This window comes from Drosophila subpulchrella, chromosome 3R, assembly GCF_014743375.2.
Source record: "Drosophila subpulchrella strain 33 F10 #4 breed RU33 chromosome 3R, RU_Dsub_v1.1 Primary Assembly, whole genome shotgun sequence".
NCBI classification, from domain to species: Eukaryota; Metazoa; Arthropoda; class Insecta; order Diptera; family Drosophilidae; genus Drosophila; species Drosophila subpulchrella.
In genome coordinates this window covers 3,840,850-3,867,638 of record NC_050609.1, presented here as the reverse complement: position 1 = coordinate 3,867,638, position 26,789 = coordinate 3,840,850, and the positions used below count along the sequence as shown (strand labels likewise).

The 26,789-nt window shown below is 44.1% G+C and overlaps 5 protein-coding genes across 5 annotated transcripts; 3 read left to right on the top strand and 2 right to left on the bottom strand.

The window, feature by feature from the left end:
• Positions 1–767: 767 nt before the first annotated feature.
• On the top strand, positions 768–2,617 carry LOC119563304. The gene is made up of 3 exons (XM_037876636.1): positions 768–918; positions 2,019–2,184; positions 2,427–2,617. The coding sequence occupies exons 2-3, from the start codon at positions 2,056–2,058 to the stop codon at positions 2,508–2,510; spliced, it is 213 nt and encodes a 70-aa protein (XP_037732564.1). The 5' UTR covers positions 768–918; positions 2,019–2,055; the 3' UTR covers positions 2,511–2,617.
• A 445-nt stretch (positions 2,618–3,062) lies between these two features.
• LOC119563303 (protein suppressor of variegation 3-7) lies at positions 3,063–4,418 on the bottom strand. Its single transcript, XM_037876635.1, has 2 exons — positions 4,325–4,418; positions 3,063–4,266 (listed from the first exon to the last, which is right to left on the bottom strand). Exons 1-2 carry the CDS (start codon positions 4,354–4,356, stop codon positions 3,213–3,215), a joined length of 1,086 nt encoding a protein of 361 aa, XP_037732563.1. The 5' UTR covers positions 4,357–4,418; the 3' UTR covers positions 3,063–3,212.
• Positions 4,419–4,879: 461 nt separating this feature from the next.
• LOC119546719 (protein suppressor of variegation 3-7) lies at positions 4,880–10,407 on the top strand. The gene is made up of 5 exons (XM_037853210.1): positions 4,880–5,819; positions 6,621–7,211; positions 7,289–7,681; positions 7,762–8,766; positions 8,845–10,407. The coding sequence occupies exons 1-5, from the start codon at positions 5,032–5,034 to the stop codon at positions 10,007–10,009; spliced, it is 3,942 nt and encodes a 1,313-aa protein (XP_037709138.1). The 5' UTR covers positions 4,880–5,031; the 3' UTR covers positions 10,010–10,407.
• LOC119546728 (TBC1 domain family member 5) lies at positions 10,039–13,457 on the bottom strand. The gene is made up of 6 exons (XM_037853222.1): positions 12,577–13,457; positions 12,424–12,520; positions 12,222–12,364; positions 11,715–11,857; positions 11,300–11,652; positions 10,039–11,008 (listed from the first exon to the last, which is right to left on the bottom strand). The coding sequence occupies exons 1-6, from the start codon at positions 13,293–13,295 to the stop codon at positions 10,499–10,501; spliced, it is 1,965 nt and encodes a 654-aa protein (XP_037709150.1). The 5' UTR covers positions 13,296–13,457; the 3' UTR covers positions 10,039–10,498.
• Positions 13,458–21,260: 7,803 nt separating this feature from the next.
• LOC119562957 (stearoyl-CoA desaturase 5) lies at positions 21,261–26,214 on the top strand. Its single transcript, XM_037876132.1, has 5 exons — positions 21,261–21,560; positions 23,875–24,163; positions 24,225–24,561; positions 24,944–25,290; positions 25,363–26,214. The coding sequence occupies exons 2-5, from the start codon at positions 23,875–23,877 to the stop codon at positions 25,617–25,619; spliced, it is 1,230 nt and encodes a 409-aa protein (XP_037732060.1). The 5' UTR covers positions 21,261–21,560; the 3' UTR covers positions 25,620–26,214.
• The last annotated feature ends 575 nt before the right edge of the window (positions 26,215–26,789 follow it).

The following is a 26,789-nucleotide window of genomic DNA, read 5'->3' as shown; positions in this document are numbered from 1 at the left end:
TTTTTATACCCTTGCAGAGGGTATTATGATTTCAGTCAGAAGCTTGCAACGCAGTGAAGGAGACGTTCCGACCCATAAAGTATATATATTCTTGATCAGCAAGAATATGGAAAGAATGGGAAAATAATATGAAATAAATTATACCTTCGGTGTTTTTTGACATATTATCTTATTACTATTGGGAATATAATTTTTTGTATTCTTAAGAATTTCGAATTAAATTTAATAATTATAACTGCAAGGGTATACAAACTTCGGCTTGCCGAAGTTGCCTTCCTTTCTTTTTTATCAAGCTTTCATTTGAAACTCTGCTGCCAAGAGCGACAGGTGACAACCCTGCCTGCAGTTGGCCATACAACTTGTTGCGCCGGTTTTCGATTCTCATTTCGTTTTACATTCTCGAATCCCCCGGACGCGTTGTATTTTTAAGAATATAATAATTATAGCTGCAAGGGTATACAAACTTCGGCTTTCCGAAATTTACTCCTTTCTTGTTTATCAAGCTTTCATTCGAAGCTCTGCTGACAAGGTGACAGCCCTGGCCATGCAACATGTTGCGCCGGTTTTCGATTCTCGAATCCGCTCTCACTCCGCTTCTCTCGGAGAGCAGAGAGTGATCTTGCATCTCCCTTTTTTACTGACCTTACGCTGAGGCTATCTCCCTTTTTTACTGACACTTACGGTGGCTTACGTTTGCTGACACTTACGTTGTGTTTGTATGTTGTTGTAAGGTTCTTCGTTTCACAACACTGGTCCAAAAACACTGGTGAAAGAAGAAGAAAACAATTTGTGCGACAGGTAACAACCCTGCCATGCAACTTGTTGCGCCGGTTTTCGATTCTACAGGTCTCAGTCTTCAGTCTTCAAGAATTCTCGAATCCCCCCGGACGTTCGGCCTCCGATACGATCTTCTACTTGGTTTGTTATTGTTTGCTTTGCCTCTCTGGCACTCTATTGCTGTTAAGTTGTTTTCGATTCTACGTGGGTGCGCGGTAAAAAGTATTTGTAGGATACTTACGCATAGTACGTGCACCTATTAATTGGCACATACTTCAGATTCAGCTGGTCTAATTAATTAATTGTGTCAACCGGTTGTCGGCGATCTGCAATTGTTTTTATGATGACTTCAGACGGGGATGACTTAAGACGACACACCCGTGAAGTAGTACTTACTACAAATTAGCATAATGACGACATTTGTTTTGAGGGGTCTGTAATCAGCACCTGATCGTGGAATTTGGTTCGAAATCTACGGTCGAGGTCTTGGCCTTACACTTCCACAGGTGGCTCTTTTTGGGCATAATCAGTTTTGACGTCAGAGTTTCTAAATTCAGTTTCAAAACCTAACCAAATCGGTCGTTTGCATGTTTGTCACGACTCAAAAGTGAAATCTAAATGCAGAAGAAAGCCATTCAAATGCAGTTTGGATGATAAAACCTGAGTGTATGCATATTTTAATAATATTCAACGAGAGTTACGTATTAGTTATTGGAGAAAGCTATATATTTTACAATTTAAAAAACGACAGCCATTACCAGGGCACGAAATAGTATTTATTATTTAAATCACACTTTGGCACATCTTTTTAAACCTTAAATAGGACTAATTATGAATGCATGTGACTAAAAACTATTTTTAAATGAGTTGAGATTTCAGACTCAAATGGGGTTTATTGAAGGACTTACTCGACTGTATAGATATGGCATTCGTTATCTTAAATTTCGACATTGATAGAGTGATGTTAAATATAAATTACGTCACGTTTTATTAATTGAATTATGTATATATAGACGTGTGCTAAAGCATACACGACCGATATGTTAGCTTTAAATAGCGCATAATATTACGTATTCCACATGTGCTTTTTAATAACAAATCCACCCAATTTATCAAAAAGTGGTTCTGTACGGTCGTGTTCTTTCCGAAGTCTTAAAATTTTAATGGGATCTGCGACTGATAAGCTGCGTTTGTTCGCCCTCCCACTAAATAAGAACCCTTGTATTTATCTTATCGCGCAGCTGGAACTGCTCTGAACAAACAACACAACTCATCACGATGCCTAATCCACTGTGGTTCATCTTCTGGCTGCTGGTCTTCTGGTTCGTCTCCTTCTTCGTGGCATTCTTCTGCGCCTTTTTCTACATTTGGGTTTACGCATTTGCCTCCTGCATTCCCGCCCTGACGGTAAGTGGTTATATGTTATATGGGTTTTTAGGGGAGAAGTTTATAACGGGGGTGAGTCAGTTATCTTACCAGTTAGTTGCATGAGGCAATTTTCTTATCGCGCCGTTCAGATTTCTAGCCCATTAGTCATTTCTGGCACTTATCATACCGGGGCTTATGGGCAACACCGATATCTGGAACCGATTTCGGACCACTCCCTAAAAAAAACACAGCTAACCGATTCGTTTTGTTACCATTCGCAGGGCATATCGGAAATTCTGCTTCAGGGAGTGCAATTTCCGTTCTACTGTGGAAAAGCCATGCTGGAGGGCAAGGCAGCCTTCTAGGAGGGATCCTTCCTGCCTAACAATAAACTAAGTGCCTTACTTATAACTCTTGTTTTCGATCATTTTTACAATTTACAAATAAAGATTTACTAACTGATATTTATAAATCCTCTCGCGCTATATTCTAATTCTTTAACGGGGCCCTAACTGATAATCAAAGATGTATTCCTTGGGGTAAATGGTTACTTTGCACACATAAATAACATGTTTGTACTATTGGGAAATTCCCATCATGAATTATAAATCGTTCGATAAACTGCTTATCTTTACAACGGTAATTCGTATCACTTTATCAGGTCTAGTGAATTACCATGTTATTTCTTTGTGATAAATTTAAAACTATCCACCTTCCATTGCTCAAGATATGTATTACAATGATTGATTTGAAGAAAGAACATTTAATAAAAAATTCACAACCTAACGACAATGTCACAACACAGCCTTTATTAAATTTCGAATTTTTAAAGAATTTGTAGTAATTTAAGGATAAACGAAATAGTTTCGAATTCTGCTTAATTTTGTATTTAAATTAGTTTTCTTCTAACACCAGCAGTGTTATACAAACAATAATTATCAAAAAAGGACAACAACTAATTAATAGTTTTATTAAAGAAAAGCATTTAACAAAATGTTAACATAAAAAAAACTAGATATTCTAATTCGCCAACTTGAGCCCGGTTTAAAACCTTTTTCACATCTGATTTATTTCGTGGTGGAGGCCACCGTGGCATTCTGTTGACCACTGCCGGGCGCTTCGGCTGCTCCGGATGCTGAGCTTCCGGCGAGATCGAGACCCTGAGGTCCGGCGCACTGAGAAGACGCTTCCTGCTCGCCGAGGGCGCGCAGTTCCAGCTCTCCGATAAGCTGCATTACTCGTATTTTACCCTCGGTGGCCAGTTTGGGCGGTAGGCTCTTGACGGTGGCGCATATGCTGTCGAAGAAGAGTTCCAGGGAGTCGCGCGGCGGCGTTATGGGCGACATTTGCTGCAGCTGGTAGGACTGCAGCTGGCGGGCGGCGTAGGAGGGCGTGGTGTGTATGGGCGTAATAGTGGCCTTGGAACTGATCTCCTGAGCTTGGCAAACCCCACTGGGCGGAGTACTCGGAGCGGGTACTTTCTTAATGGTGATCCTGCAGGACGGAGCCGTTGTTGCGGCCGTCGAAGAGGTGGGATAGGAGGAGGAGCTAGTGGACGGAACACTCGCAGGCAACTCGTTGATGGTCACGTGCAGTGGCAGATAGTCCAGCATGCCGGAGTGCTGTGAGTCCGTCTCCGAGATGCGACGCTGCTGCTTGATGGCGGGCTCCGTTTCGAGATCGTTTTGGGCCTCCAGTTCCTGCGGCTGCTCGTCATCCTCCTCGCAATCCACTTCCGTTTCGTCTGCATCGCCCTCCTCCTCCTCGGTCTCGTCGTCTGGAGCATCTGTTCCGTATGGCAGCAGACCCTCCTCGTCCTCGTTGTACTCCCACTTCATCACTCCGGCAGCGGAACCCTCCGCCTCCGTATGATTTTCTTTCACCGGCATCGCTTTTCTTTGGGCATTTTCCGAGTGCTTGATGCTGCCCTCGTGCTTGCCCAGATCAGATCTCTTGCAGCTGAGCCGGCACTCGCAGACCGCGCAGAATACAAAGTGCGGATCAGTTTCATCTGGGAGCAGCCACGGGTATATCGCCTGGTACTCGGGCTTCGTCTTGGGTCGTGGGTATTTCAGCAGGGCGCACGGCCGGCGTGGCCTGTACTCGGAGCGTAGGGCATCTCTGTGGGATATACAGTCGGTTAGCTAAAACCCCCGGTCTGGTGCACAGCAATACTTACAGTTTTTCCTGAGTTAACTGGAGGTTCGACATTTTGGACTCGATTTTCCAAAATATAAACAAAATCAAGTGCGGTATGACCGTGCTGCAATTGACCCGTAACTGCCACAAAACGCGTTTGACGCCTTTTTTTCTTGATTTTAATTCGATTACAATTTTAATAAATTTATGCATAAGGTAAAATTAGACATAAAATATTTGCGTATATGCACTCCAGAAAGTATAAAATACAATAAAAATGCTGTACTTAGTTCTTTAAATTCCGCATAACAAAGGCAGTTTAAGTAAGTTAGAAACTGCTTGGTTGAAAAAAGATAATTTTTTTATGAGATCATGGTAGTAAAAGACATATATATAAATATATATCTTAATAAATTACGTATATCAAATTCAATTGAAGATTTAATGTAATATTTAGTTATTAAAGTGAAGTCTTCGCAAGATCGTCAATGGTGATCTAGTGTAAACGATCACTTTCGCGACAATCAGTGTAGAACCGCCATTTCAGTTCTAGGTATTTTTGCGCGGGTTCGCCACCCGCCGGCTTGATGCGGTCGAACGGTCACACTTAACAGCGACTACAAGTTCGAGATTTCGCTTGCAATTTTCCTTATTTGTAAAAAAAAAAAACGCATGCTGTGATTGCTTGACGGCTGGCAAAGAGATCTGCAAAGTGCCTGGACAAGCAGCGATCTGGAGCACCCGGCGATGGATCAGGATAATAGCGCGCAGGCGAAAAACTTCGAAGGTTCAGGGGACGCCGGTCTCAAAATGGCGTCTGCGAATTCCGAACCATTGGCGTCGGCAACTCACGAGCTGAAAATCATGGATGTCGAGGGAGGTGCGGCGGTGGCGGTGGATCATCCCGTCGAGGAACCGGAAGCGGCCATGGTCATCCTTGTGGACGACGAGGAGGGCGAGGCGGCGATGGACGTGGATGAGGTCGAACAGCCGATGCTGGATGACGCTGGCCTTGACGATGTGGACGACGACCATGTTCCCATGGTGGCGGAACTGCAGTCCGCGCTGAATAACCCAGATGACAAACCGGAAAGCGAGGATCCCCTCCTGGAAGATCCGGATCGAGAGCCCGACACCATGTCCACAAAGACAGAGCCTTCGAGCGATGCGGAGAGCAACCACTCGTACCACGATCCCATGGGCCTGCTGGAGCGAATCGACAACCAGGACGGGGGAGACAGCCAGGACGATGACGAGGACTTCAGTGTGGACGAGGGCAGCACTGGTGGCGGCAATGGATCTACGCGCCGAAAGATGTCCCGCTCGCAGCGCTGGCTCATCTGGATGAAGCGATGGCCCTGGATCCTCCACGAGCCCACCGACGGCACCTTCGCCTTCTGCCTCTACTGCAACATGAACATCAACGTGAACAACCGCTCCAGGCACATCAACCAGCACAACATGTCGCTCTATCACCAGGAACGCGAGGCCAACTACCTGGCCTTCAAGAAGAGCGAGGAGCACACTCGGGGAGCGTGAGTACTAGCTTAAAATAGAAGATTATAACCACTGCCTGGGCTTAAACGAGTCCTTATAATCCCTTGTCTCTAGTCAATACATTTAACAGACCAGTACATATTAATTTAGAAGACTGCAGTACAACCTGTTGATTATCATATTGCTGATAAGGCCCATAGAAAATTATATCTTCGCACTTTTTAAAGTACAACTAAGACCCGTATATGGACGCCTCAAAGAAACAAAGAACTTGTAATCCCCAAAGACCGCATCTTTCCAAACCTTTTTTACAAAATACGTTTAAAATTTCAAAGTAGAGATCACATTTCTCGAAACTATACTATTATAAGTGCCCCACTTGATTTCCTAGTCTTGGACGCGGCCATACAAACAAAAGAGCAAGTTATCTTTTGACAGCAATGTGTAACTGATAAAAATCGAACTGGATTACATAACATATAATTGAATTCCAAAAAAACTGAAAATATTTAAAAAGCCTTACCAGATTAAATTCGAATTAAAAAATAGGCGCAGTACACCAACTCCCATTCAGCCAAGCACTCAGTTGCCTACGTGTCTTATTTGTCGAACACAAAGTGCAGTGTTCTAATATGTAGTTACAAATGCAACTAGTTATGCAAAGTTCGTTGGTCTGCGGTTTCACGAAAAATGAACTCTTTGTTTTTAAGAAGATGTCCTAGATCAGGTAGAATATTTAACAAAATGTTATTAGTCCACAAGCAGTACTTTGTTGAAGCCTCTGTACAAAATCATCTGCTGCTCTTAACCATAACTTATTGAATCCCGGTTTCCTGTAGGACCAGCGACAACGAGGTGAAGCACGAGTTCGGCACCAAGAGCTATGTGACCGCCATGAAACAGAAGCGGGTCTCCGAGATCGAGGCCTTTAACAACTTCAACTGGTTGCGCTGGCTTCGCTGGCATCCTTGGCTGGAGCGCGCTCAGCCCGGTGGGACCATTGGTATGTGTCGCGTCTGCAACGTGCGCATGAACGTGGAGTTCGTCTATCTGCGCAAGCGTCACGAGACCACCAAGGGTCACATGGAGGCGCTGCGCAACCAGGAAACCGAGAAGACGAGTCGCAAGCGAAAAAGGAGCAAGAGCACAAGCGAATCCACCGGTGTCGAGGAGGAGGCTGAGCCGGAAAAAGAGAAGGAATCTGAGCCAGAGCCGGAGCCGGAGGAGGCACAGGACACCGCCGTAGTGATGATGAACGGCGAGATAAACGCCGACGAGGATCCCAGCAAGTGGTGTGAGCTGATTCCGGACACAAATCCGCAGCAGTGCCGATGCACGCTCTGCGACTGCACAATGGCGATCACTAGCTATCTTCGGCACTGCAAAACCAGGCTGCACTGCCAAAAGCAATTGGCACCTGCCGAAAAGGGGTAGGTATTTTCTTGACAGAAAGCGAAAACTATAATTAACATTCTTAATTGCCTTGTGGTTGTTTTGTGCACTCTAGTTCCCCAGATGTCCGCGGCATTTGGGCTGTGTTTGCCGACCTGCATCCCTGGTTGATCGCCGATCCCGAGGACCCTAGTATTAGCTACTGCAGCGTCTGTCGCAAGCGCTTTATGTATGGAAACTCCGAGATCAAGCGCAAAAACCACGAGAATTCCGAAAAGCATACTTCGGCAGTGGCCGCCGCGAAGGCAGTTATCGAAGCTGGATTGGCTGAGGCCAAAGAGAAGGAGAACGAGAACGAGAACGAAGACGATGCCGAAGCTGAAGGCGGGGAAGCTGAGGAGGAGGTGCCCGCCAATGAGCGACCCCAGTCGGAGGTTCGATCTGACAGCGACGGCACCGAAGACAATGACGATGACAATTGGTCGGAAACACAGAAGGGTGGAAAGGGGTAGGTCCTCTATAGTCATTTAATTATTTTTACTCAATTGAATAACAAATAACCCAAAATAATCTTCTAATTTATCCCAGCATCGCTGTCAATACCGCTGTCGAGCCCAGAAAGGCCAAGGCCCGCGCAGGTGTGCGCTTTTACCCGTGGCTCTGCTACTCTAAGGATCGCAAGACCCAGATTTGCAAGTTCTGCCGCGTTCGCTTCCACAACGAATCGGCAAAGGCTCGGCACGAGTACAGTGCCCGGCATGTAAAGCTTTTAAAGCAGTTCAAGGCGCGCCAAGCAAAACAGCCGCAGGGCTCAATGAAGCAGACTAGAAATAAACGGCAGGAAGAGGAAGAGGCACAGGTGGCACCGGAGCAGGAAGAGGAAGAAGAGGAGGAGGAGCAGGAAGAGGAGGAGGATCAGGAAGATGAGGAGGAGCAGAGCAACACAGATTCTGGCACAGTGCTGACAAGAAAGACGGCTCGACCGGCCTCCAAACTCTTCGGCAAGCCCATTCCGGCCACCATGAAGGGCAAGGTAATGGTGTGGAAGGGCCGCTTCCCGTGGCTCTCCTACAAAAAGAGCGAGCAGCGTGGGAACTATGCCTGGTGCAAGCTCTGCGAGGTGTCCCTCTACCTGCCCTCCTCCAAGTGGGCCTCCAAGCATCAGAGAACTTCCCGACACATTCGCCTCCGCATCGACCGGAAGAAGAATGGTGGCAAACCACCGGTAGCATCTGCGACCAAGAGCCCAGCTGAAATCTCTGCCGCTGTGGCCACAGCTTCGGCTTTGGCCAGCGGCGAGGCTAGACAGAAGGCGGCCATGGCAGAGCTGCAGGCCAAGTATAGCTGGCTGGATCCTGACGCCAATGACGAGAACCACTGCCACTGCCGTGTTTGCGATACCCGGCTGCCGATAAAGGTCTTCTATCTGCGCCAGCACGACGCTTCGCGCAAGCACGCCGAGAGTGTGGAGCGGCATCGGGCCAACTCCGCCGCTGCCGCCGATGCACCATCCGTTAGCACCACTTCCACCGTTGAGGCGGAAAGGCAGGAGTCTGGACTGGACAAGGAAAGCGACGGCGACATGAGTGCTAGGTGGGTTGTAGTTGTTTTCTAAATATCAATTAGTGGCGTTCTAATGCCAAAATTATTATTCACTATATTTACTTGTAGATCCGATGGGAGCATGGGGGAGCCACCAGCAAAGCGATCCCGACGCTCAATGGAGGTTCGTCGCATATTACGCGCCCTTCGCGACTCGATGGGCAAGCGGCAAGAGGAGCGCTCCCAGATGGACATGGCGAAGGACATGATATGCTCCTCGTTCGATATTGTTTCGCGCCTACGAACTCTGGAGCGGGAGTCGGCCACTCAAGTCGATTCCACGGCGCAGGCGCCGGCGGTGAAGGCGGCACCAGTCCAGCCACCAGAGCCCCGTCATGTTTTAGATCTCTTCTTCGATAGCATTGCGCCGACCATGAAGGCCCTACCGGCAGATTTAGCTGCAGAGGGTAAGGCCAAAATCATGCAGCTTGTGTGTGGCTTGGAAGTTCGAGCCATGCAAAGAAATTCGTCAGCCTCCACTGCAGTAGCAGCTTCTTCCACATCGTCTTCTACAGCTAGTGCAGCTGCTCCACTTACAACTTCCCCTCCATCTGTTCCTGCTCCTGTTACCGCTTCTGCTCCCCCTGCTTCTGCTTCTGCTCCCCCTGCTTCTGCTTCTGCTTCGGCTCCTCCTTCAGCTCCTCCTTCTATTTCGGCTCCCCCAGCTTCGGCTCCCGTTGTTCCCGCTGCTCCTGCTGAAGTAGAATTGCATTCCAATGTTATCACCATCCAAGATGATGACAACACTATTCAGACCAATAACAACGAAGTGGAACCCGTTCAGAAAAAGTCGGTAGGCGGCACTTCCTCTACCCAAGTGACCATCAACGGAAGTCAAAAGGACCTGCCGGAGAATATAAGACGGATCTTAAGTTCCTCCCAAATGCAGGTGACCAACCGCTACGACACGGATGCCGTGCGTTGTGTGCCGCTGGACAAGCTAACAACACAGAGTCGGATGAACGGGAACGGGCGACTCAGCCAAGGGGGCTCCTCGGAAGCCCCATCCACCCCACAGGCGGATCTTATTACCAATGGAAATACTCTGGCCATGCTCAGGCAGATACGGGTAAACAATAACAGCAGTTCCAAGATGATCACCATTACCAAGGCACCCATGCATCAGCCGCAAGCAAACTTAACATCGACCCCAATTATGCGAGGTGGTCCGAACACCAACGGCGCCCAGATGGCAACGTTCCGTTCACTGGTAAACCATAACCGTAGGCCATAAAGCTCCCTAGAAATAAGCATCATACATAGTTATAGTTTTTGTCATCGTCATTTATTTAAATATTCGCCTCAATCAGTTAATATTGTATGTTAAAGATGAATACTTGCAAGCAAGATAATTATTTTAAAAGAAGATTGACCGATCCTGATGAGGTGCGAAAACAAAAAATTTCCTTTCATTATCATAAGCACAAACTCTTTACATTAGCCAGCTGAAAATTGAATCTGTTTTTTCCCGAAAGATGCACGTTTATAACGACGTTTTGTCCCGGACCCTTTTTTTTGCACCAGTAAAATATATATTTTTTTTGTTTAAGAACATTATAAATTGGATTGATTTAAGGTTAACAGACTTTTCAAAGTCATACCCAAATATATATAAACTGTATGGTCTTTTAATTATACTCTTCAATTGTTCTGAATCAGCCACTTTGTGGTTGCTCCATTAAAGTCTAAATTCAAGTTCAGTCGTTAGAAGATCACCTTGCGATCAGCTCAATTCGTTTTGGTGCCGCTGCTGGGGCTCCGCAGCTGGCAATCCGTTTTGGAGCACCGCATTTCCCGGTCTTTCATCGCTAGTTATCGTAGACAGCTCGATTTCTTTTAGTTCTCCAAGGAGACGTCGCATAGAGCTGTGCATGAAGGCGTTCTCGGGCATCTGATAGCCTCCAGCTGGAGAAGGCACGATTGGTGCAGTCGTGGGAGTGGAAGCGGAAGTGGCTTTGGGCGGCATGCTGTTCGTATTCAGCTGCTTCTGCTCGTTGGCCTCCAGAGCCTGGTCGATGGGCGCAGATCGCGCGTGCAGCGGGAACATGAACTTAACGTCCAGGAAGCTGCATAGTTCCTCGATCCCGTCCAGCGTCCGGCTGAGCTCCTCGTTGCCATTCGCCTGCTTTCCCACATGATGACGCACCGTGCCCAGGTAGTTCTGCAACTTGCTTCGAGCTATCTTAATAACTGTTTGGGCATTCTTCAGCTCCAATCGGAGTAGCTCAGGACTCTGGAGTATGCAAGTAAAATAATGTTAAGACGGTTTGTTACATTATTCGTGTTATGTTATTTTCCTTATCTGCATTACTAATTTAGGAAATTTTAATGTATTTGCAATAAGTATAACATTAAGTTTAAACTACATCTTAATAGTAGTTAATTTTTTTGTTATGAATTAATTGCGAATAAAAATTTCAAAAATGATCCAGGGGAATCTTTTCCACTTAAAAACAAAATGGTAGAACAAACTTCCCTCAAGATGTGGTAACTCAAAATTGTACAAAATCCAATTCACACTTACATTTTCCAAATATCCGTCCATAGCCACGCGGTGGGTGTCGTGCAGTTTGGCCAAAGCCGAAGAATCCTCCGCATTGCGCTCCTGCATGAAGGTGATTTGCCGATCGATCTGGCTGCCACTAGTGGCCACCGATGAGGTTTCCGAGGCGGTTCTTGGGCGATGACCCGCTGGTGGAGGCACTTCCTTTGCCGCAGAGCTGTTGGCGAAGGACACACAGGTGAAGGCATTCGCGGGATAGTCGAACTGCTTGGGATTGAGCATGAACAGGGCATGTCGCAGCACCAGATGTACGTCCACATTGCCGGGATAGCGCATTAGATATGTCAACGATGTGGTATAGTCGCTTAGGAGCACTGTAATCGGGATTCGTTACGCCATCATTTCAGAGCGGGAAGCACCCAAAGGGAATACCCACGTTTATCACGGATGTGGACCAGCATGGCCACCAGAATGTAGTTGGGCAGGTCGAAGCGATCGCTGTCCGCGAAGATGGCATCCCAGAGCAGCAGAAGGTCCAGTAACATGAATTCCCTTCCAAAGAGAAGTCGTAGCCATCGACTGCAATGCAAATGGTAAAAATATGTTATTTCAATACTTGTTATAAGACTGTGAATCAAAGCGAAAGCTCAGTATGATCTTGCCAGTAAAGATTAGGTGTGAAATTCCCCTATAAATTTAATTTGTTTACGGCTATATAGTTATCGTGGGTAGGTCTCTAAGTTTTAGTGAATGACATCATCATCCGTCTATATGGACATATAATATTTATGCTATACAATTTCATGGGGCTATTACTAAATTATCCCAAAAATTGCTATAATAACTATCCAATTTTAAACTAAAATCGAATTCAATCTTAGCGTTTTTTGAATCCAACTCAGTTGTTATCAAATGGAACCCCCATATCTCATTTCCAACTCACATGCCGAATATATGCAGCGGGATTTCCATCTTTTGGAGATAGTGGTGCAAGTGCTGGTCCTGCTTGGCGAGTATTTTGTCCCGTATGAAGTTCAGCTGGCCGATAACCTCTGCCTCCGACGGCGTCCCATTGTCCCCGGGGCTCTGAAAGAGGAATGGGTAGCGATAAGGGCTGGTTGCTGCACCCGCAAACTGCGACGCACCTCGGCTCGCTGCTCGATGTGGCCACCGGGTGTGGAGACCAGATTTGAGACGCGATAGTACGACTCCACGGAGGCCATGAGGCGGGAGAACAAAGAGCTGGAAGAAGCACTTACGATAAGATATGGACATTACAAATTGCTTGTATTACATACTAGGTATCCGCCTCCAGGTGGGCGGGATCCAGCACGTCCAGCAGCGTGGGATTGATGTCCGTCTTGGCCAGCTCGCTGAAATGCAGCAATGACTGGTGATCGCTGTAGACCACGAAGATGATGGGCGCCAGGATCTCGTGCATTCCCTGGCGATAGCACATGTAAGGATGCTCCCTGGCGTAGTAGAACAGTATGTTGACCATGGCGTTCTGCACCAGTGGCTTGCGGAAGAAGTCGACGCCCGGAAAGGTGCGCACCACATCCTGCCGGATGACGGCGAACAGTTCCTGGTCGCTGAAGTACTGATTCCAGACGCTTTGCGTGGACTGCGACAGCGGATCATCGTTGCAGTCCACGGCCAGTTGGTGGGGATTCCGGACATAGTCGGACCGGAACTTGTCGTACCTCACTCGCTGCTGGAGCCGCTGGCTGACCCAGCTCCTGTGCTCCGAGGTCAGGACGCGCAGCAGGAGGGCCCAGTGGACACTCCGGAATTTGGACATCTTGAGGTCGCCGGCGAATGCCGCCTGCCGGAGGCTTTCCGGCTCCGCATCGAGGTTCTGCAGCAGCAGCTGCCACTCCTGCCGGTAGCGCTCCACGGAGTTCATGGCTCCCGCTTCCGGAATCACCAGAATTTCACCCTTTCCCGGAAGGTACTCCCCACTTTCCTTTACCGCCGATCCGTTCAGTGTGATGGCCTCTATGCCCCAAACGGTCATCGCTCGTCGCTGGCTGGGGACTAAATGCAGGCGGCAATCCGCTCCGTTGCCATGTCCACACTCAGTTCAGCTTCAAGGGGGGGTGGCGCCAAATAAAAGCAAACAATGGGGGTTTTGCGAAGAAAGTGGATCCAATTCCAATTGGAGATAACGCACAATGTGACCGCCGAGCGGCCGTTGAAATATACCATCCGCTGCAACTCGTGTCAATATACCAAAACATTCTTTGTCGTTTTACAAAAATACCGTAAAGTAACGAAATTTTAATTTGAAATTTATTCCAAGTTTGAGTTTCAAGGTTATTCGTTTTTTTTGTTTACTTACAAAATTTTTGTGACTTAAGAATAATTATAAAAGTTCTATTAAAAGTTAAGTCATAGCCTGTATTAGAGGCATGGAGTTTTACCACAAAGAAGAGTACATTTTCTAAAGTTTAAAGATCAGGTCTGTTCAAGTGTCCTGATATAATATTTGTGCTAACCATATTCATTAAAAAGGTAGGAAAAAGAAGCTTAAACTAAGATAAGGAAAAGAACCGAAGCTTCAGATAATACACTAGCGCAACCATTATTTAATTTCGGGGGTGTACACAGCCGTGTTGTTATTTTTTAAAACATTAATTTTAAATTAAATGGTATAATAGGTATAAATGCTTATAAGCTCAAAACGATTGCTTGAGATTTAACCAGAATATATCATTAGAAACGTTTTGTGCCGAATCATCGAGTCAAGAAATGTTACCATAGGTATTCAGAGGAGAATAAATAAATGAAGTTCAACCAAATTATTGTTTACACAGTCAAGCTTCTTAAGCTGTAAATTTCCAGTCTCAGTTGATATCGAGAGTTAAATGAGCAGACATGAATCTATATGAGAAAAATCCCATAAAAGTTAGTGGGTTTAAACTCGCATCTACTTACGCGTTCTGCTTCACGTATGTAGTGTTTATCAAATCTCTCAATTCAGGTCAATGCTTGTCGCTATAATATGCAACAATTAATAAATGATAATGCCGAATAGTCGGCAGCGAAGCGGATCCAACCAGGAAGTAGAAGACAATAACGAAATGCGAAGATCTCGGACACTCGGATCGTATCGAATCGGTTTGGCTGGGCAGAAGTTTGGCCCCTTGCTATGCTAAATGCAAATAAACTAAGCAACCAACCGACATCTCTGCTAATGGCGACTAAAGTTTTCTATTTTTGACTGTGTGCCGTGCCGGTGCCATGACATGCCGGTCAATGTCGTTTTTTGATCTAGTCTTGAGTAATTTTTCTAATCTCTTTGGGGTTTGAACTTGAACGAACATTGGCTTTGACCCAATGACTGAATGCCGAATGTCTGCGGTGGGTGGATGGGTGGCAAGATTGATGGGTTGGTGGGTTGGTGGGTTACTGGGTGGTTCGGTGGTCTCTCAAGTGTGTCCTGGGTAATAATAATGGTTTCAAGTACTTCCATCAGATTTATGCGTTCAATATTCTTCAGGCACGAGTTCATAAATTTGGGAAACAGAATGTAAATGCAATACTTAGCTGCATGCTAATCACTACCTTACCACACTGTAGAGTACCAATAAAAGCAATAAAGTGCAGTCTTTATACCGCATTTGCATATAACCACCACCAACGCCGCATAAACGCAACCAGGCATCGCACGTATGCGTCACATTGGCTCCGATTTATAATTTCTCGGTCAAAGTCAATGTCAATGCAAATGGCAAAAAACCAGCAAGACTCCGCCGCATTCGCATTAATAACAATAATCAGTCAATGGGGCTATTTGGCATTAACCCTCCTCTATTACTCCCCACCATCACCCGCGGCCCATGGAAACGGTCGAAATGCGAACGAGTTTTGGCCGCTTATCAATAGCTTTTCGGCTTCGACTCCGGTCTAAGCTTTTGCATTTGGCCCGAGAACTCGTTTGTGACTTTGGGCCCTGTTACAATTTGCTTTTGCCTGCTTAGCATTTTGTATTTCCTGATGTTTAATCAGCCAGCTGAAGACGAAACCGAGACAGCAAATCCATTTCGGGGTTCACTTTTTCACTTCCCTAACTGAAGGGAATTTATACTTCTTATATTGTTTGTAGTTGGACCTGAAAAAATAATATTTTTATAAGATATTAATGGATATTTTATATATCATTGAAAATACATTATATCGGATATAGTGTTATAAAAAAGTAAATGACGAAAGATCTACTATTTATCTCTTAAGATTAAAAATCTTAGTTGTATAAACAATTTTACCTTAAAAAATTTGTTTTCAGGAACCCGCTTACCATTTTTAGAAACTGCTAGCTATTAGATATTTTAAAGCCGATTGTGTGATATAGTTACAAACTCTAATAGAGAGGGTATTCCATATACTGCCTGGTCTTTCTTTACCGTCACATGGCTCCAATGCGGTCTCGACTTCATCTCCATCTCTTCATTTGCAGCAAAGACAAGCGCGAGGTTAGCTTCGATTCGATTCTGTTGGCGTCGTTTTTTCGCGCAGCATTGGCCTTTTTTGTTTGGCTTTGTTTCCATTTACATATTTTAATTGCTGGTAGGGTTCGAACCCCGCAGAGGTCCGGTCCCCAACTTGTTTACTGTTACATCTATGCGGAAGAGTTCGAGGCGAGGCGGAAGTCTGACCGATTCCACATCCATCGGCTGGGTAATGTGTAACGAGGCGGGGGATTTCAAAATCATCTGAGACCTAGGAATCGATTTGACGGTAATAGGTAAATAATAGGGAACCGATAACCTTGTACGCACCAGACCACGGGTCACGCGGTTATATTTGGGGAGTCTGGAAACGAGTACAATTCAATCTTTTTGAATTGCAGTGTTTATATTTATACTCCGTGAGCTCAGCTCTAACAGGGGACCCGTGTTGGCCAAAAACTGGTTCTATCCTCGAAGAATTTCCTACGACTTGATCTTGACGATAAAATCCAACAAGCTAGGATTGTAAGTTCCTAACTATTTGTAGATCTTGTCCTAAATCGTATTTCCTTAATTTCGAACTCAATGTCTGTTTAATGTCTGTGTTTAACCATGGCATCTCTTGTTCGTCGATCACAAAAATTCTTGATTAAGTTTATGACGCATATCTCTAGGCAGTATTTTATTTATATTCGCCTTGACTGATATCGTTGGTGGATGGGTGTTAAATGAGCTGCCCCCCGATTTATGGAGTCGCCCGACTGGTTTTCAGTAGACTAAATTGAAGGGCCACATGGCGACTTCTATTGGGTATCAGGTCGCGAATAAATGTTGGTAATCAGTGCTCGCTTAAAGCACATGCATATTTATGCAAATCCACTTACACACCAGCAAAGAGTGAAGAATAGAAACCCCGAAATATATAAATCTGCGCACAGGCTGAAGGCATTTTAACACGCCAATCAGGTTTGCGATCTCCCGCAGAATTCTAAACAGGCTCTCGTTTTTTTCGACGCTGATCATGATCGAATAGTTAATGAAAAGAACCGAGCACTTGGTGACAAGTTCTTTAAGCCAGCTAACCAAACTTCCCCAGGGGCCGGGGATTCTGAGGCTCGAAGTGTACGGAAATGCTATTGTGCCAAAATAGAAAACCGAAAAAAATATGTCCGAAAAATTCGGGCGTGGGCGAGCAGAAAAAGTTTGGGGCACGTGATTAATTTGCTAATTTCTGAGCTCCAGCGACTTCAATTCGTTTTATGGCTTATCAATGTTTAGCATGGAGTATTCTTATATTTCGTCGAATGGGCAATGCCCTGTGGGTTTCTCAAGAATGTTGATTATTTACCTGGGTTTACCACTTTTAAGAAGCTTTTCAATGTTTTTATACTGGAAATCCTATGTTGCTAACAAGTCTTATTGGGCCAAGAACTTGGTGTTAATGTTTATTTACAACCTTTACTCGGGGATAACATATTCAATGCCATTTTTAGCAACACTATTCTCAATATAAAAAGTAAATATATAAAAAAATTTTAAATTCAAGGAAAGGTTAATACGAAATTCAGTTTGGATAAGTTAGTGTAAGTAGAAAGTTTCTTAAGAACCTTTTCGGTTATAAAAGATAATATTCAGAATTACCCAGATATTTAGAAATAATAATTTTACTTCTTTTAATCAAGTATGCACAAGTGCACTTAAATAAGTTTATAGATCTATTCATTAAATTCATTTATTCAACAAAAAAACGTGCCAGCCACGAGAAGTCATATGAATGGGCGTGGGTCTGTTGGCCGAAAGAATAGTCTAAAAATAGGGGTACAGGTTTATTATCTTGTGCTAAACCCTAATGGACTTGGGTTGTATGCAGCCTGACAAGCACCTCGAAATCGTAAAACCATGTTTGATAAATTGACCAGACGGACGGCCTGGGAATCGCAAAGCGGCCAACGGCATTCGGCCAACAGATTCGCCAGAAGCGTGTGCTGAAAGAAATGTATTCCGAAAAAGCAAATAAACGAGAAAAAAGTATTAACATATATTATGCAGATTTTGCTGATCGCGTTGTGACAAGTGACAATGAGATCGGTATTGCAAAGTCCATGACGCGCTGCCCTGGAAAGCCATTTAGGTTGTTCTCCTTATCCGATCTGTATCTACACAGAACAAAAAGTATCTCTTGTCTATATATTCAATGATATTTTTAATTTATAAGATTAAATGGTTAAGAAAGAAAGAAATACATTAAAAAGAATGAAAAAGTTTGATATTAATAATTAAAATTTATAGTGATATAAACTTAAGCGCAGTTGTGTGTAGAAGAATTTTAGAAAAATATCAAAGTCAACAAAAAGATCTCTTGTGAGATTTTTATAGATGATCTTATTATCATACATCTTCTATGCTTTAGATCAAAGATATAATCGATATATTATTAGAGCAATAAAATGAACCTTTTCAGGTTTTTGTACCTGTATCTTTGCCTGCTTTGGTATGTATGTGTTTAAGTATGTGGACGCACATCTACGGATATGTAATGAGGCTTTTGTTTGATTTTGTTATTATTTTTCATGGCACATTTGAGGCTTGTGTTGACGTGACATTGTGTTCTTCCTGCGGCAAATCTGGAATTTGCATAAATATTTGGTTAAAGCGATCGCGAGCACCTGTAGGACTGATTCGGATTTTCACGCACTTTAAACTTGAAAACGCGTCTCGAGAGTTACTGACTCGGCCAATTTGTCACCGCGGCTGCGTCATTTGAACAGTGTTTTCGCAACAGCCACCATTGTGCATTTCAATTAGCTGCAATTAGTTCGGGCATCGCATCACTTTCAGAGTCTGTTGCCGCACAAGTGAAATTTCATTTGAGTTGGTTACGCCCCAAGGGTTGGGGCCAGGTTAAGACCAGGTTAAGATACGTGTTCGCAGTACCAGTGGCGGATCCAGAGACGATTCTTGGGGAGGGAAATTGAACTTATTCTTCGATTTGGGGTTCAAACTTATTATTGCGAGAGAAATACAGTACAAATTATAAAACAAAAATTATCCATCCCAATTTTTAGGTAAACAAAGTGGTTACAGAGAATATTTGCAGAGAATATTTTTCTAGCAAACAAGTAAAATTTTCAGGTTCTATGGTTCCAAGGGGGGGGAAATTTCCCTAATTTCCCCCCCCGTGGATCCGCCACTGGCAGTACTCATATGTATCCAAGTATCGTACTTGTACTTAATTGTGCAATTTTCGCCACTCAAGAACTCGCCAAGAACTCAAGAACACCAAACGACCTTGGCTAACTCACGACCCACCGTCACACGATTCCCTGTCAAATTTCGAGATGCTACTGCCATTTTGCCAGTCACATTTGTATGAGTTTTAACCACACTTTGCAATGACTATAGTCATTTAGATAATTCTTTTAATTTCGTCTTTAATTTATTGAGGAAGGCTTCGAGGTTTGCGAGGGAGTTCAGTTGCAATTCGGCACTTGACTTAGCACTTTTCCACAAGTGCCTTTGGCACAGTGGCTAACGATTCTAAGAAACTGACATACTCAAGTTACGGTGATTAGTCACACTTAGTACCCGTCAGTGGGAATGAATTAAACTGGAGTATCAGTAAAATTTTAGTAAACTATTTACCAGCCAGCTCATGCAAATAAAAATAAGCTATAGATGTAATTAATTTTCCGCTAAGGGAACTTGCCTCCATTGATCTACGGAAAAAGCCTTGTTTATATATCTATTGTTAACAGCTCATTATTATTAAAGGCAATAACTATTAATAATAACTGTTCAGGCTCAATGTTTTAATTTACCCCATTAGGAAAAGTGTTATTTATGAAGATGACATTTTACAAAAGCGATAACTCTTTCCTTGACGCCTAGCAATTAAGTAATATTTTACTTAAAATGTTTTGAAAAACACACATTTTCTATACTTACAACTTAAAATATGACTTTAAGCTGTGACTTTTGTAACAGGAAATATTTTCACTCAAAGTAATTATTATCTTACATTTTCTGCCTCGTGTGAAGACATAAAAATTGGTGAGTTTACCAAGTTAACAGGCTTTGGTACTCTATGAAAAATTATAGTTAATATAATATAGATTATAACATTTTCTGTTTTTCCTTAGAGCAATAATTCTGATTCTCTCTGATTTTCTGATTACTCACTTTAAATGACTCTTTAGGGGACACGTGTTGGAAATAAACTCTGGAATTATGCTGATTGAAATCGAAAGCCGTAAAACCGCGTTTGTTTATTTTGCTTTTTTTTTGAGGGTAGTGCGATTACAGGCCAACTGGGCTGGGAATCACTGGAAACGTGATGGCAAACCGGTTAACCCGGCGCTATTTAACCCACTGACTAACCACTATGCACTTTTAGACTGCAAGATGCACTATCTGACCTTCGGGGCCGCGAAACCTTCGGTTCGCCTAGGGGTTTTTGACACCATATGCTGGCAGATGGCAAACAATTTTAGTGGCCGCCACTAAAAAAAATTAGACACAGCTCATTTCAACTTTTGCGGCGTTGGTGTGAAAACCCGGCAATTATCAGAAACCGCGAACGCGAAAACTGTCAACAAACGCACTTTCGGCCTCCTTTTCTCGGCCTACGATGCGGTAATTGCTGTTTGCCCAGCGAGCACTACAAAAAACACCCAAAAGAATAGAGCAATTATTGGCCCATTTCATGGGTTGACTGGTCAAATATTTGGGCGGACTAAATAACAATTAAATGTCGGCCACGCGGCAGGAAAATGTCTGAAGATAAACCGAAAAAAACCAATTAGAATCTGTGACCAGTTCGTCAAATATCTGAATATGCATGTGGAGACGAGGCCGAGGTGGCAAACTGGTTAACTGTTTGGCATCTGACATACATCGCGTTATATATGGCCCAGATCCGGAGTGAATTAAGAACGTTATATAATAACGTCGAGATTCGAAAACATGTTTCCCAAGCACTTCATTAGCAGGCAGTGCAAAGCTTCGAAAAAGACTAGAAAACGAAAAAGAAATCTTCGACGGACGTGATGAAGCTCACTTGACCGATAGTTCAGGCCGCTTGACCTGTGAAGATCCAAAAAAAAGACAACAAATTGTCTAAAGTGTTTTTGTACGTGATTAACTGATTTGATTTCTACGGGGACTTACCCCCCGCTACAAGTAAGTTTCAGCGGAAAGTGCAAGTGATCTGGATATTCTATGCTAACTGATCGAGCGGTCTGAAAGTCTGAAACAAAGTTCCCTAACAGCCACGCGCCGAATATTATGCGACGCACACAAGCAAAAGATATAGCATAAGCGACCCCGGCCCCGTATATCCGAGATCCGATCCGATGTGATCCGAAATACAATCCGAAACGATCGTCACAAGAACCGAAGCAGCGGCAGAAGCGTCGAAGTCGCGGAGAGACGGCTTTAAATTTCGGTGTTGGTTAACTTTTGAGGCACTGTATCCGTCCGCCTGCTCTCTCAACTCGATCAGCGTCTCAAAGTCTCAGCGTCTAACGATCGATCGCGGTACTGTGCGAATTCTTTGAACTAGGCGCTTAAAAAGCACTGCCAGTTGCTCCGATCCCTCATACGCCGTGCATTCATCGCGCCTCGTGGACGTGCCGTGTGTTGTGGCTGTAAAAAGTGGAAAACAAACTCAGAAAACCAACGTACCACCTAACGAGTCGTCCTTATCGAGGCGATTCGAAACGAACTCGAGTGCCAACAGTGATCTAGTGTGTTGTGAGCGAACCGAACTCAGCGGATTTTGAGTGCTCTACTTCGACTTTCTACACTTTTATATTGCAACTCAATCCCTAAAGGTGAGTGTGTGTTTGGTTGAGGGAATAGAAATCGGAATCTCTTCCTATAAAGACTAAGAACCCGTATGATTTTGCTTGGGCTTTGTCTTTGCGGAAGCAAAGCAATCAGGAAACAAAAATAGCATCTCGATTGACTATCGTAAAAGTTTGAGCCGAATTTCAACTTCGATCGTCAATAGCCAATCGACCATGTGATTCACTATAGGAAATAACACTCCACCGCGCAGTAAAATATAGTTATGAAAGGAATCCTATAAAGTGGCTGACGCAAGACCAAAAAGGGGTGGCCAGTGACGCCTCACGTAACCCTCATAATACTAAAATTATGCTATCCCTAAATAGACCGAATGGAATTCTACAGAGTCGAATCTCTTTGCTCTTAGCCGCACACGCTAATTGCGAATGCGTCAAAGTGAGCGTTAATGAGTATGGATGCCACGCATAATGCGACCATAAGCATATTAAGTCGGGGGAAGATCTGTTTAGATGGGTAGTTGGAGAACCGTAGACCACTGACCAGACCAAAGTCACGTTCCCAGTTTTTGTTCTGGGTGCCATCCAGTCAGTCCGGTGTATTTGGTATGCGCCAATCGTCGCCACCTGCGTGCGCTGCTCGAATCGATCAATGGGGCTCCACCCGTGGTATCAATCACAGTCCCGCATTAGATTTGAGTCAGGTTCCATAACTATATATTTATTACCCCCACTCTGACTGATTTGTGACGTGGTCGGACAGAGTTCGTCTCGAGAAGCCCAGAGCCAAGTGAACCTACCCCAGCCAAACCCAAAATATTAAACCTTGCCAAAATCGCCAAAACTCGTTGGCAAAACCAACCTTGATTCGCAGACGGAGATCCCAAAACCCGAACCCGAAACAAAAGCTGTTCTATACATAAATTGATCGTGGTTACTTAACTATGCTAATATTCCGGTAAGGATGACGGAGTGCTGGACTCATCCGATTGTCGGATTCGATCTGAAGAAGACCCGTGGCAAAACTAGTTTAATTCAGCCAGCGCGTTGCACATGCATGATATTAACTAGTAAGGTCTATATCGTTTATTCAATTTCACTTCCCTTATTGCCACGATAACGAATTGCCCCTAATAGTGAGTCTAATTTCCAGTGGTTTACATATCACCTGGCCACCTAGTCCGAAAGCCTGAATTAAGCAGGCGAATAAAATTCAAAACACACGACTTGACATTGAACCGCAGCCAGTTAATGGCTTCAAATCTATGCGCAAAGCCCCCAGCCGTAAGAATACTTTTGTTTTGAATCCATACGAGACATGCAACCGCGCTGAGGTCAACCGGTTGTCTAATTTATCTATTCTAGAGAGTTGAAGATCAGCCATTTGACCAACTTATTTCTGTTGCCAACTTCAGGTGGCGATGCCGCGGTTGAGCACCCGCAAATATCAATTATCCGAAAGGCAGGTGGAAACACGAATTGCATGGCTTCAAAGTGCATTGCGGTTAATGGACCCACCGGGCGTATGTGCAATGTGTCGCACTGAACTCATGACCTCCACTCATGAATTAATTCAGCTCTGCATAATTACAAAGTTATTCAAATTCGCAATGGTCTACCTAAATCGCAAATGACTCTTGGTCACCCTTAGATGTAAGCGTATGCATTTCGAAAAAGTTTCCACCATTTTCCAGAATTTTCATGTCTAAATTAACAGTACAGGCTTTTGAGGCTCTAGAAGTAATTTTTCTAATTATCAACAAGCAATCTTATAATAACTTTTCATAAAGAAGAATATTTATTTATAGACCACATGTTTTCGGGTTCTTAAACAACCTTCTCTGGTTTTCAATAACTGCCAAACGTTTGATAGACTCACCAGCGTTTGTAAAGAATGGATATGCAAATAATCCATTGGTCGTGTACAACATAAAAAAAAATATTGATTGTTTTTCGGCGGGGATTTTGTTGTTTTGGCTTGGGGTTCGGATTTCGTTTTATTCGGAATTCTCTTTTTGCGCTTCCGGCTTGCTATCTTTGTATCATTTTGAGTATCATTGAAGCTGGCCAACTGGCGAAGGTCGCCGCTCGGCACTCACCTCAATTGTGGTCCATAATTAGTCGTGCAGCTGGGGTGATGCCTTACATATGGCGAGCCATAGAGAGATAGTGGCCTGTCCTGCATTTCAATGAGGAAAGGCACTGTCGATAGAGGAGCACCCATCTCTGGCGGCTCCACATAATCGAGACGACAGGCCATAAATCAGGAAGAAAACTTTTGAATACCAATTGGCTTACTAATATACTGAATACACTTTATCTTTTCCGGTTGTGTTTGCAGATGTCGCCCAACATAATAGGCAGTACCTTTATATTGGCCGAGACGGCCATTGCCGATGGCAATAACAACAAGAGGGCTGCCACGCCCGCCGCCCCTGCCGCCCCTGCGGCCACGACCACGCCCACCCAGAAGGTAGCCAAGAAGGCGGAGACGAAGACGCCCGAGAACAAGCCCTACGAAATGGAGATAGTGTGGCGCAACGTGGGTCTCTTCATCATCCTCCACTCGATGGCCCTGTACGGTCTGTACCTGGTCTTCGCCGAGAGTGCCTACTTGGAGCTCTTGCCAGGTGAGTTTGGGTATCACCGAGTCCCGTCTGCAGTTAGATAACTTTTGGTTTGTCCCCTCAGTTTATGCCACCATGTTCCTCGGAGGTCTGGGCATCACGGCCGGAGTGCATCGTCTGTGGTCGCACAAGGCCTACAAGGCCAAGCTGCCGCTGCGCATCTTCTTGATGCTGTGCCAGTCGCTGGCCTTCCAGAACAGCATCTGGGAGTGGACCCGCGACCACCGTGTGCACCACAAGTTCACCGACACACACGCCGATCCCCACAACTCCCGCCGCGGCTTCTTCTTCGCCCACATGGGCTGGCTGATGTGCAAGAAGCACCCCGATGTGACCAGCAAGGGCAAGCAGATCTCCATGGAGGACATTGAGCAGGATCCCGTCGTCATGTTCCAGAAGAAGTGAGTGATTGGCAATGGAAACTATATGAATTATAGTACAGAATTCCTGAAGATTGAAGTTTTTCCAAAAAATTATTTGTTTAAATTACCATAAATAAGGGTGTTCTTGAGTTTGGTGTGACAAATGCTCTAAGTTCCTGAAAGTAGGCAATGATATAAGTTTTCTTTTTTGAACTTTTTCATAGCCTACATTTCGAGGCTTTCAAGGGAGAATTTAAATCTCCAAGAAGATTTTTAAATTTAAAAAATATTTTCAAACTTTAGAAACATGTTCATACTTATTGTAAAAATTTAAACCCACTTCAACTTGACACAGAATGTGGACTACCATTCTTCCTCCTTTTTGTATCTACTATAATATGGTTTAATATTCTTTCTCCAGACTCTACTTTGTGGTGATGCCCATCTGCTGCTTCGCCCTGCCCATGATCTTCCCCTACTACGTGATGGGCAGCTCGCTGCGCGTCTGCTTCTTCACCTGCTCGATGCTGCGCTTCTGCCTGTCGCTCCACTTCACCTGGCTGGTGAACAGTGCCGCCCACTTCTACGGCATGAAGCCCTACGATGTCAATGTGAGTGCCATGAACAACAAACTGGTGTCCACCTTGACCATCGGCGAGGGATGGCACAACTACCACCACGTCTTCCCCTGGGACTACAAGGCAGCTGAGCTGGGCACCTACAGCTACAACTGGACGACGGCCTTCATCGATGTGATGGCTAAGATCGGTGAGTTCTATTGGATCGCATATGATACCAAAACATTTACTAACTTGTACATATTTGGTTTCCCTCTTAAAGGACAAGCCTACGACTTGAAGTTCGTGTCCCAGGAGATGGTCTACAAGCGAGTCCTGCGCACTGGTGACGGTTCGCACATTGCCGCCCTACTGGATGCCAATAACAACAGTGCCATCCCAACCATCGAACTGGTGGCCCATCTGGATCACGAGAAGGAGGAGCACGCCATCTGGGGATGGGACGACAAGGACATCAGCGAGGAGGATCGCAAGAGCGCCAATGTGGTGAACAAGGAGTCCGAGTGCAAGCTGGATTAGAGGATTGGGGGAGGACTGGGGAGTTCACCCAAACGATTACACTTCTTGTTGCCACATCGGGCCGCAGTATTTAATTATATTAATTGCCTATTTCTCCAAACTGCCTACGCATTCAAATGGTGGCTGTTGAACAAACTAGAAAGGACAAAGAGAGCCAAAATCAAGGGGGATTCCGACCGTGAGACCCGATCCGATGGCAGCAAGAACATCTTATATATCAATGGCTTCAATTCCAAAAAGAACAAAACAAATGAAAACTATTCGAGATTAGTCAAAGCAACTCGTTGGCAGCAACAGAGTGTTAAAAAATTATGCACCTTATTAATTCTCTACACAATCGCTTTCTCGCACTTGTCGTTCGGGGATAATGAACACATCTGCCACAATCTCCCTATCTTTATATCTATCTCTATTCTTATATATAACTGTATATTTACGCAAGAGGTTCTAGAATTAAGCGTACCTGCTAAGATCTATTTTAAGCATCGACTTTTATGTGTGTGTACATTGTGTTAGTTATGTAGGTCTAAAATTGTACATTTCAAAACCAACTATTGTTGAAAATTTAAAAAAAGTATATAAAACTTAAAAAAAATTGTTTGCATTTTGTTATTGAAAGGTTTTTTTTAAATAAGAAATGGTCCTCGTGGCAAAATGGTCTACAAAAGATAATTTTAAATGAGCCTCTAAGATTTCAATATTTTTGGAATCTTAAAGCATTTGTTAGATAGTTTGTTCGTTGAAGAAATATTTTTTTTTTACGAATTTCTTCAAATTATCTTAAGTAGTATCATTATCCATTTATAGCGAAGTTTATTAGACACTTACCTACCGCAATACATGTAAATCCCGACTATTATGGCAATTTTACGCTCAAATAACCAAGCCACTTAAATGCAATTCTTCTTAACTCGGGTAAACTATATTCATGACAGACATTATTATATTTATTACATCCTATTAACCCATTAACACCATAGGAAAGTTTTATTATTGTAATTTGTTCTAAGCTAGCATTTAATTGCTTTTTAAGCTTTTCACGCTCGCTATTTGGACAAGGGCAGGCTTTTGGGAAATAAACTTTGCGAAAGTACTATATGATATATATCAGGGGTTAAATTTCCTAAGCAACAAATATGGCTTGAAAAATGTTTAAGGGAGGTTGAATTA

What these genes read in the sequence shown, in the direction of transcription:
- LOC119563303 (XM_037876635.1), bottom strand. Translation starts at nt 4,356, where the DNA reads ATGTCGAACCTCCAGTTAACTCAGGAAAAACT. An exon ending in CAGTTAACTCAGGAAAAACT is followed by an intron (nt 4,267 to 4,324) that starts GTAAGTATTGCT and finishes TATATCCCACAG; the next exon opens with AGATGCCCTACGCTCCGAGT.
- LOC119563304 (XM_037876636.1), top strand. Translation starts at nt 2,056, where the DNA reads ATGCCTAATCCACTGTGGTTCATCTTCTGGCTGCTGGTCTTCTGGTTC. An exon ending in CCTGCATTCCCGCCCTGACG is followed by an intron (nt 2,185 to 2,426) that starts GTAAGTGGTTAT and finishes TACCATTCGCAG; the next exon opens with GGCATATCGGAAATTCTGCT.
- LOC119546719 (XM_037853210.1), top strand. Translation starts at nt 5,032, where the DNA reads ATGGATCAGGATAATAGCGCGCAGGCGAAAAACTTCGAAGGTTCAGGG. An exon ending in GAGGAGCACACTCGGGGAGC is followed by an intron (nt 5,820 to 6,620) that starts GTGAGTACTAGC and finishes GGTTTCCTGTAG; the next exon opens with GACCAGCGACAACGAGGTGA. An exon ending in ACACAGAAGGGTGGAAAGGG is followed by an intron (nt 7,682 to 7,761) that starts GTAGGTCCTCTA and finishes AATTTATCCCAG; the next exon opens with CATCGCTGTCAATACCGCTG.
- LOC119546728 (XM_037853222.1), bottom strand. Translation starts at nt 13,295, where the DNA reads ATGACCGTTTGGGGCATAGAGGCCATCACACTGAACGGATCGGCGGTA. An exon ending in CACCTGGAGGCGGATACCTA is followed by an intron (nt 12,521 to 12,576) that starts GTATGTAATACA and finishes TGCTTCTTCCAG; the next exon opens with CTCTTTGTTCTCCCGCCTCA. An exon ending in TGGACGGATATTTGGAAAAT is followed by an intron (nt 11,009 to 11,299) that starts GTAAGTGTGAAT and finishes TGCATACTCCAG; the next exon opens with AGTCCTGAGCTACTCCGATT.
- LOC119562957 (XM_037876132.1), top strand. Translation starts at nt 23,875, where the DNA reads ATGTCGCCCAACATAATAGGCAGTACCTTTATATTGGCCGAGACGGCC. An exon ending in GTCGTCATGTTCCAGAAGAA is followed by an intron (nt 24,562 to 24,943) that starts GTGAGTGATTGG and finishes TTCTTTCTCCAG; the next exon opens with ACTCTACTTTGTGGTGATGC. An exon ending in CGATGTGATGGCTAAGATCG is followed by an intron (nt 25,291 to 25,362) that starts GTGAGTTCTATT and finishes TCCCTCTTAAAG; the next exon opens with GACAAGCCTACGACTTGAAG.